Source organism: Microcaecilia unicolor, chromosome 6 (assembly GCF_901765095.1).
Source record: "Microcaecilia unicolor chromosome 6, aMicUni1.1, whole genome shotgun sequence".
In the NCBI taxonomy this organism is placed as follows: domain Eukaryota; kingdom Metazoa; phylum Chordata; class Amphibia; order Gymnophiona; family Siphonopidae; genus Microcaecilia; species Microcaecilia unicolor.
The window spans coordinates 271054935-271076461 of NC_044036.1; the positions used below are offsets into that span (position 1 = coordinate 271054935).

The 21527-nt window shown below is 40.3% G+C and overlaps 1 protein-coding gene across 3 annotated transcripts in view; it reads right to left on the reverse strand.

Annotated features, from left to right (window-relative positions):
• Positions 1-1871: 1871 nt before the first annotated feature.
• MAPKAP1 (MAPK associated protein 1) overlaps positions 1872-21527 on the reverse strand; it is a 453100-nt gene continuing 433444 nt past the window's right edge. For all 3 annotated transcript variants that reach the window (XM_030207420.1, XM_030207421.1, XM_030207423.1), the window contains 2 exons: positions 12420-12517; positions 1872-3234 (listed from right to left, as the gene is read on the reverse strand). In XM_030207420.1, the coding sequence (XP_030063280.1) occupies positions 3121-3234; positions 12420-12517 (212 nt within the window). In that variant the 3' untranslated portion in view covers positions 1872-3120. The remainder of the gene's footprint in view (positions 3235-12419; positions 12518-21527) is intronic.

Below are 21527 nucleotides of genomic sequence, written 5' to 3' on the forward strand. Positions count from 1 at the left end.
TTTAGAGTTTCATGTTCAAAGAAACATTTTATAGCTTTATTTTCATATCAGGCCTCTCAAATTTGGAACTCTTTACCAATTTTGGTGAAATCCTAATCATTTTATTTGGTTTTTCATACATTTTTTAAAATAGTTTTACTTATAAAGTCTGTGCTCTCATCAGAAATTGATGTTATATTGATATTCTATGTTAAATCTGTTGTATTTTATAATTGTGAGCTCTCAGTCCTATTGACTGGTTAAAGTTAAATTGTGATCAACTCCGAACCTATAACAGGTGTTGAGGGAAATATAACAATAACATTTGGAATGGAGAGTTATAGGTAGAGCATTCCATAACGTGGAAGAGTAGCCTAAGGGTTAGTACAGGGGTTGAGAACCTATGGAACTGGATTCAACTTCCACTGTGGCTCCTTGTGACCCTGGGCAAGTCACTTAACCCTCCATTGCCCCAAGTAAAAGAACTTAGATTGTAAGCCACCTAGGGACAGAGAAAGTACCTATATATAATAAATGTAAACTGCCTTGGTTGTACTACAGAAGAGAAGTATACAAATCCATGTCCCTTTACCTTTTAGAGTCACCGAGGTAAATAAAAAGGCAGACTGTAGAATCAAAACATGAATGTATGGGATAAACACGGAGACTACCTGATAGCCAAAAATATAGAAATCAAGCATGGATGTCAGCTTAGAAAAGCAGTTACGTAACTTTTGCTCTACAAAAAAGATATGGGGACAAACTCTACAGAACAAGCAGTTACAAACCCATGAAAAAGCATTAGCAATAACAATCCTAAAAGTAACTTGCATGGAACAGCACTTATGGTACAACCATAATCATCTCTGGGCACTAGTGTGCCCCACTGCAGTCTTCATCTGTCATCGATTATTATGTTACAGAGCAATCATTGTTTGAGTGAAACAAAGATTCTAGAAAAAAACAGCCACGATATGATAATGAGGCTTGAAGGAAGTAGATGCAGGAGAAACATAAGAAAACTTGCCTTCATAGAAAGGGTGGTGAATGCAGAAGGCAGAAACAGTAAAGCCTTCAATAAAACATGGAATAACCTTGGAGATGGCTAGTTGCAGAGAGGGGAAGGGGAAAGCCACAGATGAAATGGCATCTATGGTATTACAGCATGGAAAATATGCAATTAGGTATGTTTTACAGTGATAATCTGACATCATATTCTTTGGTTCTATGTTTGTGACTGACAGTTTAGTGCTGGGATCAAAGATTACCTATTTGTTTTACTTCAATCAATTGAGTTAGCTGAAGGTTTGTAAGTTTCCCATCTGCCAAAGAAGCCAACTAGCTTTTTTTTGATTCCAGCATTTCTAAAAAGAAATGAATAGAAACGTACTTTATAACTATTATTTTTGAGAAGTTGCTCACATCTCCACCAGTACACCTCTCTGGTTATTTAAGGAGGCAATTTTTAGACACCCCAAGGAGGTTTCTATCCATTTGTTTGAGCATTTGGGATGTTTCCTTGTTGAAAGGGCACAACCGTGATGGCAACTTACTTAAGCAATGAGTCATTGAATCTATTTCAAACACTGATGATTTCCTTAAGTTAAAAACTTTTAATCATGAGACAAATTATTAATGTCAGAAAAATCAGTCACAGCACAAATTACATTTCCAATTATGCAATTTAGAGAAAAAAAAAGATTTTTTTTTTAAGCAACTGTGTAAACTACTTCTCCATTTGGAAAGTGGAAGTTTTCTCCCAGCACTAAAGATAATAAAGTCTTAAACAATATTCAATACAAAGCAACATATATTTAGAACTATACTGCTTTTGTTAGAGACACTTTGCCAAACATCCAGAGGAGGGGGAAGGAATGATGCTTTTTTTAAAAACAAAGTTTCTGCAGTAAAAGGCAACAGGATATATACAAGGACCACATAGAAATAAAATAACCTACTTTCTCCTCCTAGAATGGTTAAATACCAGGGTAGAGAAGGCATTAGGTTGAAATAATCATTTTTGGAGCTGGAGTAGTAATGAGGACTATGCCCAAAAATACCCGTGTCACAAGAATTCTTGTGATGCCATGCATAGTGGTACCACATGCTAATCAACTGAAAGGCATTATTAGAGGGTAACACCAGTAAGCTGCCAAATGATGCCCAACAATTCCCAGTTACAATGACTTTTCAATTATATTTCTTCAGTTTTCTCTGAAATGTAAATAAAATATATAGAATGTTACCTTTTGCATACTCCACATCACACTACCCTTAAAATAACATATACCGCTGTTGGGTAAAGATCCTATGCTATTCCCTCTTCCTGGGACAAACAAAGAGGGAGGGAGAAGATCACAAGCTGAGTAAGATCTGTGATAAGACAGCAATCAGGCACAATTAGACTGGATGGATCAAGTTGCCCATATTTTATACATTTTCATTCTCTAGGGCACAGACCAGCTCATGGATTAAAGTATGAGAAACAGCACATCTTCCAAACACCTTCAGTTATATACTTTTTTCCTCCCCTGTTGTGTTCAGACCACCTCTCCGGTTAAATAATCGATTCTCATTGCCCCCACATTAAAAATGACAACAGAACTGCTCGTCATACAAGCTTTGATAGATTATTTATGCTATTTATTAGTAGAAGAAAAAATCTGACATTTTCATCCTAACTTTTTGTTTTGAAATTTTGTTCATATCAGAAGTAATACCTACATATATGTATCTCACTTTCTGTCTCTTACATGGCCATATTATAATATATATAATGTCTTTGCTTGCAATCTTATACAACTTCTTGAATGAACCAAGCATGATGACTGCTTCCTAATTCTAATAAAAGTTTTTAAATTCATCTTTAACACCTTCTTATCCACTACGGCAGTCTTCATCTTCTCTGCATTTGCATGTCAAGAAGATGCTTTAGGTAAATAATATTTCATCGCAGAATGCGAGTTGTTTCAGTAATAAAAATTATAACATGGATTTTTTTCATCTCTTGCAGCTCCTGGCTTCAAGGGCTTGGAGTTTCTGCTTTCCACCCTATTTTGGGCTGGCAGGGTCGCCACTGCTTCGCCTCCATGGAACTGTGCCAGCAGTTGGCTTGTTTTTCCTGTTCAAGGTTACACCTTACTATTGTCCCGACTTCTTCAAGCTAAAGCTGGTTCTCCTGCTCAGTTTCCTTTGTTTCTGAGCAAAATAATCTGCTCGAGCTGTGCTTGCACGAGATTCCAGAATATAATTCACCTTGAAAATAAAAACAAGACCTTTAATCATACACATACCTATTCATGACTCTTCCCATCAGTCTCCTGGAAACACACCAGAGAACACATGTTCTTTACTTTTTTAAATTACTGCAAGGGAACTTTACTATTCAATGGCATTACACAATTCAATTTTATATGCAACACTGTCTCATGAATATTAATTATACATTTCCTGAAAAGCAGACCTGTTAGGTGTCCCTCCACAACTGGCTTGAACAATGATTCTCCACCTACCCGGTCAGTCTGGTTTCAGGATATTCACAATGGATATGCACGAGATATATTTGCATGCAGGTCCTCTACTATACCTGATTTGGGATTTGAGGAAGTAACCATAGTGGCCTATACATGTATTCTCCAATATTCACTGCCAGTCCGGGAGGGCTACCAACAGGTCAGGACAGCCCTAGTAATTATTCAAGGGCGAAATTTGCTTGTCAACCATCTCTTCTGTATGCAAATCTCTCTCAGTCCTATTCATTAGGGATATTTTGAAAACCTGACCTGATGGCAGCCCTCCAGGACTGGGAGATAATACTGGGTTTAGACTACTGATAGCACAGTCTATGCAGAACAGAAATGCGGATGGATGGATAAATAAATAAATAAATAAATAAATAAATTAATTCACAAAGTGGCCTATGTGGGTTCCAGTTGATCCAAATCACTACAGGCCATACTTTTCTGGGCTGAAAAGAAGGGCCCATATTATGCCACTACTGAAGCAATTACATTAGTTGCTTGTGAAATTCAGGGTCCAGTATAAGATATTGCTATTGGCTTTTAAGGCTGGGAGTCATGGGTCTGAAATACCAGTGGGGGGAAAAAAGTCAGTGGTTATACTGCAGGTCTAACATTAAGGTCTCAGAAAAAGGATTAAAATTTTTTTTTTTTTAAAGGGTATGGAAGATGAAGGAAATGTGATTGACAAGGCACTGAGAGTGTTCTTCTCGTTAATAGCTCCAAACTGCCGACATAGGCTGCCACAAGAGCTGCATGGGGAATTAGATCCTGGTAACATTAAAAAAAAAGATTTGAAAAGTTTTTGTTTAGACAGTGTGTTGATTAGGTTTAAAATTGGGTAATACCATCATTCTATTATCTTATCTGTATTTTATATGATGTATTGTAAACCACAAGAAGCATCTGCACCGATGTAGTAAAGCTGAAAAATAAATAAATCCCTAATATCTTAGTCATTGTGAATATCCTGAAAACCTGACTGGCTAGTTGAGGCCCAAGGGCAGGACTGACAATCATTATGCTAAAGTAGATTTGTGCCACACTTCCTGATCTGTGCTTGTGTGTACAGTATTGCTGAGCAGAAACCCCTGTGCTCAGTGAACTACTGAACATTTTCTTGTCTGAATATATTTATTAAATTTTGAAAATGTTTAAACTGTACTCCATCAGCAAAAAAATAAAAATAAAAATAAAGGGGCTGAAGATGATGTCTGTCTGGAGGTTGGAAAACTCCTAACAGAAGAGAAGAAACCCTGCCAATTTGCTATGTGACTCTATGCACAACAGTTTACCTCAAGCTGCGGAACCAGTTGACTTGAGGACAGGGGGGATAAGGATTGCTAAAGTTGAAATACATACTAGAAAATCTTAAAGTGCAAGTATCCACCACAGCACACAGACTACTGTAATGCAATTTTCAGTCATAAGCTTTTCTGTTTTTTTTTCCTTAATTGCTGCAGGGGGACTTTACAATCAGATGGTTCAATTTACTCCACTACTACTACTACTACTTAACATTTCTAGAGAGCTACTAGGGTTACGCAGCGCTGTACAATTTAACAAAGAGAGACAGTCCCTGCTCAAAGAGCTTACAATCTAATAGACAAGTGAACGGTCGGTCCGAAAGGGGCAGTCAAATTGGGGCAGTCTGGATTCACTAGGTATGAAGAAACTGTATAAGAATATAAAGTTTGGCAGTTTGTCAACCATGAGAAGGAACTGAATGAAGATTTGCCACTGCTTTATAATTTCCCTAGAAGCTCAACTTTGGTAGTGGCTTTAGCTCCAGGATGCTTAATATGCTATTAATTCAGATTTCAGAGACTAAGTATAAGCCGGGCAAAGTATAAAGCCACAAATTGTAGCCCTTGAGGTCTATACATGCTCCATTTCATGCAGAATATTCCCCACCCTCAGAGCAGACAAAGGGATAGGAATTCAGATCTAGCTACAGCAGTACAGAAGGGAACAACAGGTCCTCATGTACCATCATCTATGAAGAGAGCAGCACAAGATAGCTGAGCTGTCAGACTAAGCACATAAAAATTCTGGATTTAGCTGTAGATCTATAGCAAACAGGATTAAGTTTTAATGGCAAATTTTCAAAAAATACAAAAAGTATATGGCGTGGGGGTTATAAACTAAGATGAAGTACTGTCGACTGGGATTACCATGAAATTGCTTGTTTAGCTAAGTAGCTGTAGGATGATGGCCCATATTTTATACAGCAGATTATAACAGGGTATGTTAGTGAGGTCACAAAAGATGATAAACAGTGAGCTCATAATGTCTTGCTCTTATAGTTAGGATTTACCTCCTAGGCACCCCTAGGTGCAGGAGTAGGGGTGCTGTGAAAGAGGCACCACCTCCTTTTTTTGCCTGTGGCTCTCTCTTGCCCAAGGACTGCTTAGTCTAAATAGCAGCATGCTTTCAGACCCATCCTGTAAAGGGAAGGCCCAGGATGGCATCTCTTCCCTCACCTATAGCTTCCTCTGCCAAGCATCACTCAGCTTGAGTGGCAATATCCCCATCAGATGTGCCCTCTTAAAGATGCAGGGGTAGCCTAGCACTAATGCTATTTTATACTACTCTAAATGCTGTTGTCTATGAGCCCTGATACCTTTAAGGGGTCTGGTTGGATGATAGGGTGAGCAGTAATTGGAGGAGTGCAGGACTCTTTCAGAGAAAGCAGATGCCCAATCTGCCTAATTAGAAATTCAGGCATGTATCTTTAATTAAATGTACACTAAATGTACTTCAAGACTGAAAACAATAAAGTACAATTTAGATGACTCAAACTAAAATTTCTGTAAAAAATAGAACAGAGCTCTTTTATATCTAAGCATCTGATAGAGAACCCTTCCAATGCTGGCATAATTGATTGATGAAAGCACCTATCAGATTTAATACATATAAATAGTGCACTAAATTTTCACACTTCGCTAATTTAATTTTTGCACAAGCTGTTCTATGGAGACATTTTAAATATATTTAACAAGCCCACTCTGGATTAGATTTATTCTCTCTTGTGCTTATGATAATCATACAGATAATTTTAATGGAAGGTTAATACAAGAATGAAAAGATAAAAATGCCCTTTGGTCGACCATTAGCTGGTTAATACTCTGTAGCCTCAAACGTGCACAATTTTATGCACTATAGAGTGTTCTACTTTTATTGCTTTTTACAGCTTAAGGCATAAAAAATATAGGAAAAGTTTTCATGGTCAATAAAGTCTCAGTCTTTGTCATTTGATCACGTAAAGAACCTGATTCCAAGTGCCATATCATTTCTAGCTATTTTTTTTTTCAGGAGCTGTCAGGGTTAAAATAAAGATTTACCTGGACAAAGTTGGAGACATGTTTTGATTATTATAATTAAGTAAAACATATTTCACCCTATAATAATTGATTTTCTTTTTTCTCTTTCCTTTTCTTCCACTGCAGACAGTATAGGTTCCCTGGCAGGCTGAGGGCTGGAGAGGGGACCTCTTATTATCTGAAGGTCCTATATACTAACCACATGCCCCTGCTGGCACAAGCTGAGAGAAAATCTTTATTTAACAAGACCCTTTTGAGAAGATTGCCTCTCTGTGGCCTAGCCAAAAGTCAATTTTTGGGTAGGCCAACAAGTAGGTTGGTTGGGCATGAATTTCCTCCCCTCCCCCAACCATATCATGCTGCTTCCCCACCAAACTTTATTAAATACATTAGCTGGGAGGTGATCACCATGCCCTGCCAGCTGAAGACATTGTCAGCAAGTTGAAGTTGCAAACCCCTGTCAAGAACTCCAGAGTCAGTGCTGCTGCTAACTATGCATGGAATATTGGGAATTTTTGTGCATGAAAGGTAGTGGTGGTCGGCGATTCCCTTCTGAGGGGTACAGAGGCATCCATCTGCAGACAAGACATGATATCCTGGAGGTGTGCTGTCTGCAAGGTGCCAACATTCAAGATGTTACGGAGAACTTGCTGAGACTCATCAAACCTAATAACTATATCTAATGTTGGCACAAATAACACTGCTAGGTACTCCTCCAAATGTATCAAAAGTGACTTCATGGCTCTGGGAGAAAAGGTGAAGCAGACAGCTGCATAGATGTTGGTCTCTTGTTGAGGGAAAAGGCCAAGGCAGAGAAGCTCACATCTTGGAGATGAATGTGTGTCTGTCTGTGCAGATGGTGTCAAGAGCATTTTGGCTTCCTGAACTGTGGGATGCTTATTCAAGGGCTACTGAGCACAGAGTCCATCTATCAAAGAAGGGAAGAAGTGACTTCAGCAGCAGACTGACTAACCTACTGAGCAGGGCTTTAAACTAGAATCACTGGGGCTGGGTGATCAAAGCCCTCAGGTAAGTGACTCTACACAAATGGGAAAAAGAAGCAATGTCTGGAAAGCAGTATATACTAATGTCTATAGTATGGAAATAAGGTTTTGGATATAGAGGCTGTGATGGAAGAGGCTGATTTGGATTTAATGGCAGTCACAGAGACGTAGTTCACAAATGGGAACCCACAGAAAACCATGACTGGGATATAGTTATACCGGGATATAATCTGTTCAGGAAAGGGTATGAAGAAAGGGAGGGGGAGTGGCATCATATGTTAAAAAAATAATATTAGTGCCACACAAGTGATGGACCTATAGGGTGAGAAAGAGGCACTGTGGGTCAATATGGAAAGAGGAAATGGAAAATGTATTTACATTGGTGTGATATACAGGTCTCCTTCACACACAGAAGAAATGGCCAGAGATTTCATAGAAGACATTCAAAATACTACTACTACTACTACTACTACTATTTAGCATTTCTATAGCGCTACAAAGCGTACGCAGCGCTGCACAAACATAGAAGAAAGACAGTCCCTGCTCGAAGAGCTTACAATCTAGTAGACAAAAAATAAAGCAAACAAATCAATGTGTAGAGGAAAGAGGAAGGGAGGGTAGGTGGAGGCAAGTGGATACAAGTGGTTACGAGTCAAAAGCAATGTTAAAGAGGTGGGCTTTCAATCTAGATTTAAAGATGGTCAAGGATGGGGCAAGACATAGGGGCTCAGGAAGTCTATTCTAATTAGTTTGCATGCAGAGCCAGATCCGTGCCCAATTTTGGGCGACCTTTATAGAATCCAGAGGTTTTTAACTAGCTTTCAAAAGAATTCTTTGATTTCTTCAGGACAGAAATGAGTAAAATAGGACAATATCAGAATATTATACCGTAAGTGAAACATAAAGGGCCTTATTCTATAAAGGTTATGCTCCTAAATTTATGCTCCAAAATTACGAGCTTAATCTATTTTGTATGCCAGGGCCACTGATAGACTAGGCCGAGCCCCGGGCAAGGCCGCCCTGCCTCCGCCCCCCCCACGCCGCTACCGCCTCTGTCACTCCCCCTGCCGCCCTCTTCCCCCCGCCGCTGCCGCCCCATGCCGCTGCAGTCCCCGGTCTCACCTGCCTCCATGGCTCCGGGCCCCCTGCATTCAAAGCAGCAGCCACAGATCGCATCCCCTCCGGCCCTCCCTCCCCGCGTCCCACCCTCATCTGATGTAACTTCTGGTTTCCGCGAGGGCTGGACACAGGGAGCGAAGGCCCGAAGGGAGGCGATCTGCGACTGCCGCTTCGAACGCAGGGGGCCCGGAGCTGAGGAGGCAGGCAGGTGAGACCGGGGACTGCAATGCAGGTGGCCTGACCCCGGCGCCAGGCCCCCCTTAGAGGCCCGGGCCCGGGGAATTTTGTCCCCCCTGCCCCTCCCTCTCGGCGGCCCTGGAGTATGCTCTTCATTTAGGAAATACTACTAATACTACTAATAGGTGACTTTAATATGCTAGATGTTGATTGGGGTATCCCTGTTGTGAGGTCTTCTAGAAGTATAGAGATCCTGGATTCTGTACAAGAAGAACTATTTCAGCCATTGGTAATGGAACCCAAGTGTGATGGGGCTATACTGAATTTAGAGCTTACGAATGGGGACAGTGTTTCTGATGTTATAGTGGGTGATCAACTGGCATCCAGTGATCACCGGATAGTGTGGTTTAATATTAAGATAGGCATGGAGACAGTTTATTCAAAAGTGAAAGTTCTAAACTTCAAAAAAACCTAACTTTGTTCAGATGGGAGTTTACCTCAAGGAATTGTCTGGATGGGAACATCTGGAAGAAGTATGAAAGCAGTGGGCAAAACTGATAGGAACAATTGTAAAGGCAACAAATCATTTTGTAAAGAAAGCCAATAAAAGTATGCTGATTTGGTTCTCCAAAGTAGTAGCTGAAAAGGTAAGGAAAAAGAGGTTAGCTTTTATTAAACTTCAAGAGATCATAAAAAAAGGAAGACAGGCAACAGTATCTGGAAAAACTAAGAGCAGCTGGTGGAATAGTAAGGAAAGCAAATATGTAAGTGGAAGAAACCATAGCTAATACGGTAAATTGGGGGGGTGGGGGAAGACAAGATATTTTTTAGATGTTAGTGATAGGAAGAAGTGCAAAAGTTGCATTGTGAGACTCAAAGGTTAAGGGGAAGACTATGTAGAAGCTGATAAAGGTACGGCAGAATTGCTTAACAAATATTTCTGGTCTGTGGAGCAGGAGTGCAGAAAACAAACACAAATAGGAATGGAGGAGTAGTAGTCCCCGAATGACTGTCACCGGATTGTGTTCGTGAGGAGCTGGCTAAACTAAAGTTTAGGTGAATAAAGCGATGGGGCTGGATGGAATACAACCAAGGGTACTAAAGAAACTTAGGGAAGTTCTGGTGGCTCTACTGGCTGACCTTTTCAATGCTTCTCTAGAGTTGGGAGTGGTCCCGGAGGACTGGAGAAGGGCAGATGTGGTCCCTCTCCAGAGAAACAGAAGGAAGAGGCTGGGAATTATGCTTTGCTATATGATTCTTATATTCTGCTAAATTCAAAAGAGATTCTAAGCAGATTACAAATAAGTCCTTCTTCAGGAGAATTTATAATTGCATATCTAATACACTGAAACTAAAAAAAAAAAATCTCTCTCATCAATTGCACATCTAAAACATTAATTACAGGCCGGTAAGTCTGACTTCTGTTGTAAGGAGTGATCTAGAATTTGGCAGCTAAGATTTAATGCTAAAAAAATGCAAGGTCATACATTTGGGCTGCAAAAACTCAAGGGAATCGTACAGTTTAGGGGTTGAAAAACATTTGTGCAAAAAAGAGGAGCAGGACTTCGGTATCATCGTATGTAATGATCTTAAGGTGGCCAAACCAGAAGAAAGGAGACGGCAAAAGCTAGAAGAATGCTTGGGTGCATAGGGAAAGGAATGGCCAGAAGGAAAAAAAAAAGTGACGATGCCCCTGTATAAGACTCTGGTGAGATCTCATTTGGAATATTGTGTACAATTATGGAGACCGTGCCTTGAAAAAGATATAAACAAGATGGAGTTGGTCTAGAAGGTGGCTATTAAAATGGTCAGTGGTCTTCATCAAAAAGCATGAGGACAGACTTAAAGATCTCAATATGTATACTCTTGAAGAAAGATGGGAGAGGGGAGATATTATAGAGACGTTTAAATACCTATGTGGCATAAATGCATAAGAGGCAAGTCTCTTTCAATTGAAAGGAAGCTCTGAAATGAGGGGGAATAGGATGAAGGTGAAAGGATATAGGCTCAGAAATAAATACTTCACTGAAAGAGAAGTGAATGTGTGGAAGAGCCGCCCGGTGGAGGTGGTGGAGAAGAAAACAGTATCTGAATTCAGGACAAGTACATAGGATCTGTAAGGAAGTGAAAAGGAAAGTAGATGGCATGGATGAGCAGACTGGATTGGCCATATGGTCTTTATCTGCTTTCATTTTTCTCTGTTTCTGTGTGTTAGAACACAGCATCGATGGGGTACCAGAGTGATGCAGTTTTCAAAGGGGGATCACATCTTCAGTGGGCTAGTGATATCTTCAGCTGGCAGGACTTGGGGATCCCTGAGTGCTACACCAATAGTGTGCTACTGCTGGGTGGGCCTGAGATGAAACTGATGGGCCTAGGTCCACCTGTGGCTACATTCATCACCTCTATTCATTTGACTTACGGAGCTATTCAGAGCAAACTATTACGAGTCCCTTTAATAAACTGCACTTGGGAAATCTTAAAGATGCATTATCCTGCAAACAATTATACAGCAGATGAATATGTGGTATATCTTGTACCAACAAATGCTGGTAACCTAAGGCATGCCCTGAGCTATATAGATTTTTTTTTATTCCACATTTATTGGCGAAAACTTAGAAACAGCCATTCCAACCTGTATGTTCTGATTTCTAAAAATCAATTTTATATTGGCAAATTTTTCTGTACATCCCATATGATAAAATGTTAACATGTTTAAAAGCTCTGTAAAGATGAATCCCAATATCTCTTTATTTAACCTGACGTTTCAGTTCCTATGTATTTGAAACCAATCTAAGGTAGGTATAGGAGTGGGTGTGTACCACACAATAATTTTACTGTTTTGGGGGCTAGGATTATGGGGTTTTTTTTTGGGGGGGGGGAGGGGAGGAGGATAAACAGAACTGGTTGAGGCTGAGGCATTAGAAAAGGGCCTTTGGCAAAGCTGAATATAATGTCACTGTCACAGGACTTTAGGGAGGCTTACATTGGCTAGACTTTCTCTTTGGTTTCTGTCCTCTGCTCCACTGTGTCTAATACAGCTCTGTTTGGGGCACTTCTGAGGCCAGTTTAACTTTTCAGAATTGCTCTTGTTTGAATAGATGGCTAATAGCTATTGACTAAAGAGGGATGAGAAGAGGCTATAAACATCATACCTTTTATAGACCATCTTATTACTTGAATAACATAATCAATCGTCAAAAATCAGTGTTAATTTCTAAAGCAGACTCATAGTACAGGAAGACTCTACATGTTAATAACAAACAGGGAGGAAAAGTTGTCTTTAAATGAATACTAACCTTTAACACTATTTCATTAACTGTAGAAGAGTCTGATTCGAAGTACAGATGTTTGTAGTCATGATTACTTAGATATGTAAGTTTAAATATTGCATGACCTGTTAAAAAAAAAGTTGGAAACATTAGAAAGTTCCTCTGACATATGCATGGATGATATTAGAAAAAGGGTAGTACAGCAAACTAAGGAACAACGTTGACCAACCTTCTGTACTACCGCAGGAACAGTGGAGATAACCTGTGAAACCACACAGTTGCTGATGGTACAAAACTGGCTTTATTGATAGTCTTGTACAACTCCTTGACATGGGCCATGTTTTGGCTGAATGGCCTGCATCAGGAGTCTATAAGAATACACATAGAGGTTTGTATTTACAACTAAGATGTATGTTATAGCCAAATACAACATATATGTATAAAAGGAACACCATGGGCTAAATATCTAAGACCAGAAACCAAAAATTGCATATGCAGAACTAAAAGACATATTTATCAAAGCTACATGTCCATGTTAGTTAAGTTCATAGGGAAACCTATACAGGATCACATCAATACGAATCTAATCAGTGACATATTACAAAACAGTTATTGCAAATTTGAAAACATACCTGACATCACATGACAAATATGGTAATAACAATGCACTGGTTAGTCCCAAACATCCTGCAATCATGTATATAACATTTATATATTAGAAACAACTGCAATCAACACATAAAAGTTTATGGTTACTTCTACATACAGAGACAGAACAAGAAACAGAAAAAGGAGAAGTAGTAGGAAAAAAAGGGGGGGGGGGGGGTAAAGAAGAAAAGAAGTGACAAGAGGGAGAACAATGGGTAGGGGGAAAGGAAGAAAAAGTTTTTGATAGGCACTGTTTTGCACCTTTCAGTGGTGTTGCATGATTTCAGTCAATTCCAGGGATGGAACCCTGTTCATGTTCTCTTTCCTTCGTTGTTCCTTCCTCCCCCCCCCCCCCCCCCCCCACACTTCTCTCTCTTTCCCCCTATCCATTGTTCTCCCTCTTGTCACTTTTCTTCTCCTTTTCCCTCCCCCCTTTTCCTACTACTTCTCCTTTTTCTGTCTCTGTACATAGAAACATTTGGGACTTACCAGTGCATTGTTACTTCCATATTTGTCATATGATGTCAGATATGTTTTCACATTTGCAATAACGTTTGTAATGTGGCACTGATTGGATTCATATCGATGTAATCCTACATACGTTTCCCTATGAACTTCTCATTTATCACAGTTTTAGTTCTGCATATGCAGTTTTTGGTTTCTGGTCTTAGATTTTTAGATCATGGTGTTGTTACGCATATTTTAGGTTTTATTTGTTAGCTTTTTTTGTTTTTATTTTTTGATGTTTTTAAATATCTTATAGTTCATTATTGTCACGATTGTGGCCGTGCCCTTATGTTCAGTCCTACTGTTTCTCTATAACTAGCTCTGTGACCTCTCCAGTCTGCCTTTTTCCCTGTTGTTGTTCTTCCTGTAAGCCAAGCCTCGCTTTGGTGTCCCTGAAGCCAAGCTTCGCTTTGGTCTCCCTGCTTCTGCTTCATTTCCCTTGTGACATCATCAGCCTACACCTTTATAAGGACCCAGGGAGCTTTCCTAAGTTGCCTTTGCAAGAGGTCACTTAATCATGTGTTACCTGTTTAGATCATTTCCCTGCTTGGCTTTATTCCTGAGAATCTTGCTCCAGAAGGTCTGTTCTGTGTTTCCTTGAGTCTTGTGTTTCAATGCTTTGCTTTGTTTCTGTGTGTTTGCTTTTGTACCTTGATCTTGAAAGCCTGGCTCTAGAGCCACACCCTGCCCTTGGTGTCTGTATCTGTGACTCTATCCTTGGCTCCTGATTTTAGTCTAGCCCTGCTTGACTCTTGCTATAGTTAAGCTCTGTGTTTAAGCCACTCTCTGTGTTTAGCCAAGCTCTGGTCGTTTTCTATATTCCCTGTTCTGCTTCCTGTGTGTGTGGTTCTTGTCTGTTTATTCTGAGAGTCTGTAGAAGCCAACGTCGGCCCTGATTACTTCACTGCTATACAGCTGTGGCTGCCTCTCAGTCTGCCTGGTCTTTCCCTTTCCAGCTGTGGGTACTGGTAAGCACATTGCTTCTTTGTTTGTTGGTCTTCCCTTAGTCCACTTAATCCTTTGCCTGCTATGTTTGCTTCCTGGCTCTTGAGCTCTGTTTCTGCCAAGTTCTGTTCCTGTTGTGTGTTTAAGCTAGTTCTGTTCCTGTTCCTTGTCAAGCCAAACCCGTTCCAGAATCCTATTCCAGTCAAGCCAAGCCCGTTCCAGAATCCTGTTCCAGTCAAGTCAAGCCAAGCCCGTTCCCGAATCCAGTTCCAGCCAAGCCTGTTCGAGAATCCTGAATCCGGTTCCAGCCAAGCCTGATTGAGAATCCTGAATCCGGTTCCAGCCAAGCCTGATTGAGAATCCTGAATCCTGTTCCAGCCAAGTCTGTTTGAGAATCCTGAATCCTGTTCCAGCCAAGCCTGTTTGAGAATCCTGTTCCAGCCAAGCCTGTTTGAGAATCCTGAATCCTGTTCCAGCCAAGCCTGTTTGATCATCCTGAATCCGGTTGCAGCCAAGCCTGTTTGAGAATCCTGAATCCGGTTGCAGCCAAGCCTGCTTGAGAATCCTGATTCCTGTCCCTGCTTTGTTTATTGTCTTGCTTCTGTTATTCTTGTTGCCTAGCTCCTGCCCTGTCTTGCCTGTCAAGTTGTGCTTTGTCTTGTCTCTTTCAGTCTAGTCCTGTCCGGATCCAGTCCTTGCCTTGTTGTGCCCTTTTCTGGACCCAGTTTTAATCTACTTCTGTGTTTTGCCTTGTCTTGCATTCCTGGGTCCCAGTCCCAGTTTTAATCCAGTTCCGAGTCTTGCCTTGTCCTGTCTGGGTTCCAGTTCTGGCCCTTTGCCCTCTTTTCTTTGCCTCGTCTGGATCCAGTTCTTGTGTTGTCCATTGTATTTAGTTACCTCTGTCTTGCCTTCTTGAGTCTGTTAGTTTATCCTAGTCCAGTCTGTTCTGATTCCTGCCTGTGCCAGCCCAGGTGATTTGTCTGCCAAAGTTCCGGCTTTGGTCCAAGGCCTCACCATTCCTGACAATTGTGACAATTATAGTTCCTTTTATACATGTATGTTGTTTTGGCTTTAACATATATCTGAGTTGTAAATGCAAAGCTCTATGTGTATTCTTTATGGATGTTTATGAATACGGTGTTATTTATAATGTATTTATTACAGACTCCAGATGCAGGCCATTCAGCCAAAACATGGTCCATGTCGAGTCATCATAGCAGTCAATGAATAAAGCCCATTTTGTACCATCAGCAACTGTGTGGTTTCACTGGTTATCTCCACTGATCCTGTGGTGCTTTGAGAGTTGTGGAGTTTGGTGGTGGTTCTTTTTTTTTTTTTTTTTTTTTTGCAAGAACTGGCTTTGGTGTAGCAGACCATGTAAGTTTTTTTTTTTCCCATTGAATTGCCACATAGTAGAAGCAGAAACATTTTCTTCAAATAGTTAAGTCCCATGCAGCCCAACAGGATTGTTCAACTAAACTACTCCATTAGAGTTACTCTATAAAACTAGCCACTGTATGAGAATCACAATTCAACAACAAAGAGCAAATTTGACTTTCAAAAGTATTAATCTATTTGATTTGTTATCTAATTACCATAGCACTCATAGCGGATTAATGAATTCTGCACAAATGGGAGATAGTTCCATACATAGTAACATAGTAGATGATGGCAGAAAAAGACCTGCACGGTCCATCCAGTCTCCCAAGAAGATAAATTCATATGTGCTACTTTTTTTTATTTGTACTGTCCTCTTCAGTGCACAGACCGTATAAGTCTGGCCAGCCCTATCCCCGCCTCCCAACCACCAACCCCGCCTCCCAACCACCAGCTCTGGCACAGACCGTATAAGTCTGCCCAGCACTATCCCTGCCACCCACCACCGGCTCTGGCACAGACCGTATAAGTCTGCCCAGCACTATCCCCGCCTCCCAACCACCAGCTCTGGCACAGACCGTATAAGTCTGCCCAGCACTATCCCTGCCACCCACCACCGGCTCTGGCACAGACCGTATAAGTCTGCCCAGCACTATCCCCGCCGCCCAACCACCAGCCCCGGCACAGACCGTATAAGTCTGCCCAGCACTAGTCCCCCCTCCCAACCACCAGCCCCATACATCAACTACATAAACTTTAAGGGCTCAATATTCAGCCCACAGTGGTCCGTGATTGTTAAGTTGCTGACAACCGTGGGCTTAATTAATCTGCTATTCAATGCTGGGCTGTGTCCAGGCTCCAGCATTGAATATTTGGGTCAGTGTGTTTACCCAAAAGTTAATCTGGCACTGGCCAGTATTCAGACTGGTGCCTAATTTGCAAATAAGTTATGACAGTTTTTTTTTAACCATCCTAACTTTATGCGCTTACTTAACCAGTTATCACACTGATTATTACGGCTAATCAGTTAAGTGATGGCTCTGCCCAAGCTCCACCCTAGAGACTTTTTTCAGTTTTGCCACCAAAACTGTCTGAAAGCTTTCGGCTGAAACCAAAACTTCAGCCAAAACTCATAACTTGGTGTTGGTCAAAGCTGAAACCGAAACCTCAAACTCAAGTTTGTTTATGTGAATGTGAACCAGTGAGGGCCACTGGAGACTGTCAGAGCTTGTAGTCTGCATCCCTCTGCTTAACCCAAGCTATGAATATAATTTAAATAATGAAAATCCATATTTACCTCCAGGCAAAATAGCCTCCACATACAAGGACTGCAGCTAATGAAAACTGAAACTAAAAGCCACAGTGCTTTTACAGTTGTTGACTTGGCACCACACTCGGAATGACAGCTGACGCCATAACTCCACAGAGAGGCTAATTCCTAAGGCGCTTATCATCCACAGACTTAAATGCCTGCTAAAATTTTGTACCAAAAGCGTTTATTTGGAGCACTCTTATTTAGCATATAAACTATTATGCAAGATCATAACTATATTACTTGCAATAGCAGTAATTTAAAAAAAAAGGAATACAAAGAATATACCCCCCCCCCCCCCCCCCGGACTACCTTACAATCCTTAGTGGTCTAGTAGTGTAGTCAGACCAAGCGTCATGGCAGCCATTTTGAGAGCTGAGCCGGAATGGGCAGGGGTAACTGAGGATCGCTCCTGCCCCAACTACACCCTAGACCATGAGGGGTTGTAACATAGGCCGGGGGGGGGGGGGGGGGGGGAGCTCCTGTTTGTGGCAGAGGGAGGGGAAGGAATGGAAATAAATGGGACAAAGCACACATTTTTGACTTCCATCAAAAACAGATGGTGATTTCTGTCTGAATCCAAAAACATGGCCGAAAATTATAATAACTTCTCGGCTGAAATTAAAACCGGGCCTAACAGAAATTCGGTCAGCCTCTACTCCACCCCTGGATTACTCTGGCACTAGCCAGACAGTGCCGCAGTGGGCAGGACCAATATTGGGCAGCACTGCCTGATTAAGTACCTCTGAATATCAGCAACTGGCTTGCTCAGCCTGGTTTAAGCCCTTAAACTTAAGGTCTCAAACCATTCTATATATTACTTTTTTTCCAATCAAAATAAAGACATATTGAGGATTTTAAAAGCGTAATTTGAAATAACATAAGTTCCCAGCTTCTGCACAGAGAATACCCACTATATCTAAACCTGGGATGGAGGACATCCAGGATATAATTTAGAATGAAAAGAAGTATCTACATAAAACTTTATATAGTGGAGTCCTACATTATCTAACTGCACTGACAATTCCTTACATTCCAGGTCAGCATTTCAGATGACTTTATGAACAAATGTTTGGCTCTCCCTTCCCTGTCTAGGCTCATCGGGACTCTACTGGAAACTCAGCTTTCTTTTTTCTAGCCCTAGTCTCTGAAATTCTTTGCCTGTGCCATTAAGTTCTGAAATAGGATTTTTAAAAAAATGTAAATCTGTTCTGAAATCCTATTTTTTCCATATGGCTTTTGGTGTCCAGTTTACCCGTGCCCAGGGATTGAATATATATCTTTGTTTGAAAATTTAGTTTGTTTGATCTTGTTGAGTGCTTCTTTTCTACTTGATTTTATGAAGTTTCTTTCTAACTTTTAAAATTTTGATTGTAAACTGCCATGACCTGCTTATCAGAAATGGTGGCATAGCAAGTTTTAAATAAACACAGCAAGAATCTGGAAAACAAATTTGCAAAGAAATTTCTACAGAAAGATGATGTATGCGCCAAGTCAGTGATAAGATATATAACTAACATACAGCACATGCTTTGTTGAACTGACAAAAGATCAAATATTAGGTATACAGCCAAAGAATAATGATATATCTTATACCATGTCAATCCCATGTACATGTTATAAGAATGATATAGAATACTCTATTAACCTAAGATCACATTTCCCTTTATTAGTGATATTGCTGAAGAATTTGAAGGAAAAATATGCTTAAGAGGAGTAGACAAGGTAAAAGGGATGAAAAAAAAAAGAAAAGTCAAGGATCTAGTAAAGTTTCAGTACTAATAAGTGTATAATTATGCATTTGGGATGCAAACGTTCATTAGCTACATATAAATTAGGACAAGAACTGAGCAACTGTCAAACAAAGATTAGATCTAGGAGTAATCATCTCAGATGACCTCTAGATTGTCAGTCAATGTAATAATAAGTCCTGGGAAAAGTTAAGTGGTCACGGTGATAAAAAAAATACAGGTATCTTAAGTAAGAAAAGGGAGATGATATTGCTCTTAAACAGGCCCTAAGAAGACTCCCTCCTTGAGTACTGTGTTCAGTTCATTTCAGCAAGGACATAAAGAATGGAACCATTCAGAAAAGGGTTACTAACATTTGATACAATTTATATTCCACTCATCTATGGATTCTAAATAGATTACAATTCGACATAAGACATTAACCAAGTTAAAAAAACAAGCCACAATCAACAAAATAACATTAAATAAAAACAAAACTAGGAGAACAAAACAACTTGAACCCTTTTGCAAAATATAAATAATCAAAATCTGACCTTAATGACTGCGTAAGACTATTGCATAAAACTGGACTGCAGCACCTGGTAGTGTGGCTGCCTCAGTAAAGCTGATGCAGTGGCTGATCCTCTTCCCTTTCCTCCCGATGTGATCCTCTCCCCCCAAATCATACCCCACCGACAAATGCTCCTCCCACTGATCTATGCATTGATAAGAAGCCCTGTCCCATTCTGAAAGACCCTCTCCAAACATCCAATTGACCCTCCTCCCTCCCACCCCCAGAACTTACAAGTGGGCCATCGCAGGTGGTCTAGTGGGATGGGGTTGAAGCAGTCCCTCTCTGCTCTTGCCTTGTTTGGCTCCGGCTGCAACATGGTAACTGTTGAAACCTTGTAGTAGTCTCATGGCAGGACTATATTATGGGCTGGAACTGCATTGCATGCGTTGGCAGAAAAAGATCGGAAGCATCTGTGCTTATAGAACAGCATGTAACCTGGTACCTGTATGGCATCTGTCCTGTGCAGTAAATGCAGAGCAGATGCTGGGCAAATGTTTTGCACTTACTGTACAGTATGTTTTGCATCTAATGCACGGAAAGTGGAAAACCTTATCATATTTTAGTAAAAAGGCCCCTAAATGTTGAAATTTATATAATCATCTACCCAAAATGATATAAAAGGTACTGGGAAGATTGGGTGGGCCAACTTGTGTCTATCTACCTTCAATTACAAATATGGGGGTAATCTGACAAAGAATTTTTTGCTATTAAAAGAAAATTAAAATTAAAAAAAAAGGCCTTTCATAAAATTAACCCTGGGGTTATGAAAGTAGAAGTATGCACAGTGACCAGAAAGCACACTCTTTTGTGCAACTGGTATAGGTGTGCTTGGAGGTGGGTTTTGGATGTTGTGTAAAATAGATGCATGTGGCTTCAACCTTGGTGCCATTTCTGATCTTCAAGACCCTTCAAGGTAATAGGTCACATTATTTGAAGGACACAGTCTCCCTCTATACATCTACATTAACTGTCATTAACTGTACACCTCAAAAGGAAAGTTTCAATGTAACACCATGCCAATGAACCTTCTCTGGAGTAGCCCCCACACTCTCAAACTCACTCCCAGAAAGGCTTCAACTAATGCAAGACCATCTCTACTTCAGGAAGCAAGTGAAAGCTTGGCTCTTCTTCCAAGCCTTAAATGAAAGAAGCAACTTGCTAGCTAGTGCACTTTGATGATGAAATTGTCACATTTAAACCCCTCCGTTTTTTTACTGCAGATCTTTTTTTCTCCATTTTTGAGTTGGTTTGCTCTGTAGGTTTTTTGGAGGAGGTGGGGGCCAATGATGAAAGCCAATTCAGGTTGTGTCCAAATTAATGGTACCCTGGGCTTATAGGCTTTTTTGTTTAAAATTACAAGAAGTGACATTTAATATAAGTGCATAATCAACACTGTTTTTTAGGGCAAATAGTATATTAGTTTCTGTAGTATACTATGCCATAATGTACTGTTTGAACATTTTTACTGCTCTGTCTGTTGCCTATGTTCAGTTTATTTTTGATGTACACCACCTTGGGTGAATTTCTTTTTCAAAAAGATGGTGAATAAATTCTAATAAATAAAAATTAATTTTAAAAATGTTGTCACTTTAGTCCTAGGTTCCTAAATGTTTATAAAATAGGCAAAAAATAAATAGGTGCTGAGTTGGTCTTCACATACGGGTGGCTTATATCAATTGTGATTAGCTTTAGCCTCTGCTTCAGGTATGTGTAAAACCTGAGGTCACAAGTTCAAAACACTGGAAGGATGAAAACATCTACTGTATAGTGCACATGAGTATGAATGTAAGGTGAATAATACTAGTGTCATTGACCTTACAGTTGTGTAAATACAGTATATATTGCACAAGGTCCAGGGACCAGTAGCAGCCCCACTGAATTTAGGTGGGGGGACTCCCTGACTCTCTTCCCTCACTATACACACATTCTTCCCCAACCCTTTTTTCAAAACATTTAGTGAACACCAACTATTCTGTTTTGCTTTTTGGGCTTGCGGGTCTCAGTAAATTTGAGCCACACAGTGTCCAAAAATCCATGTTGCT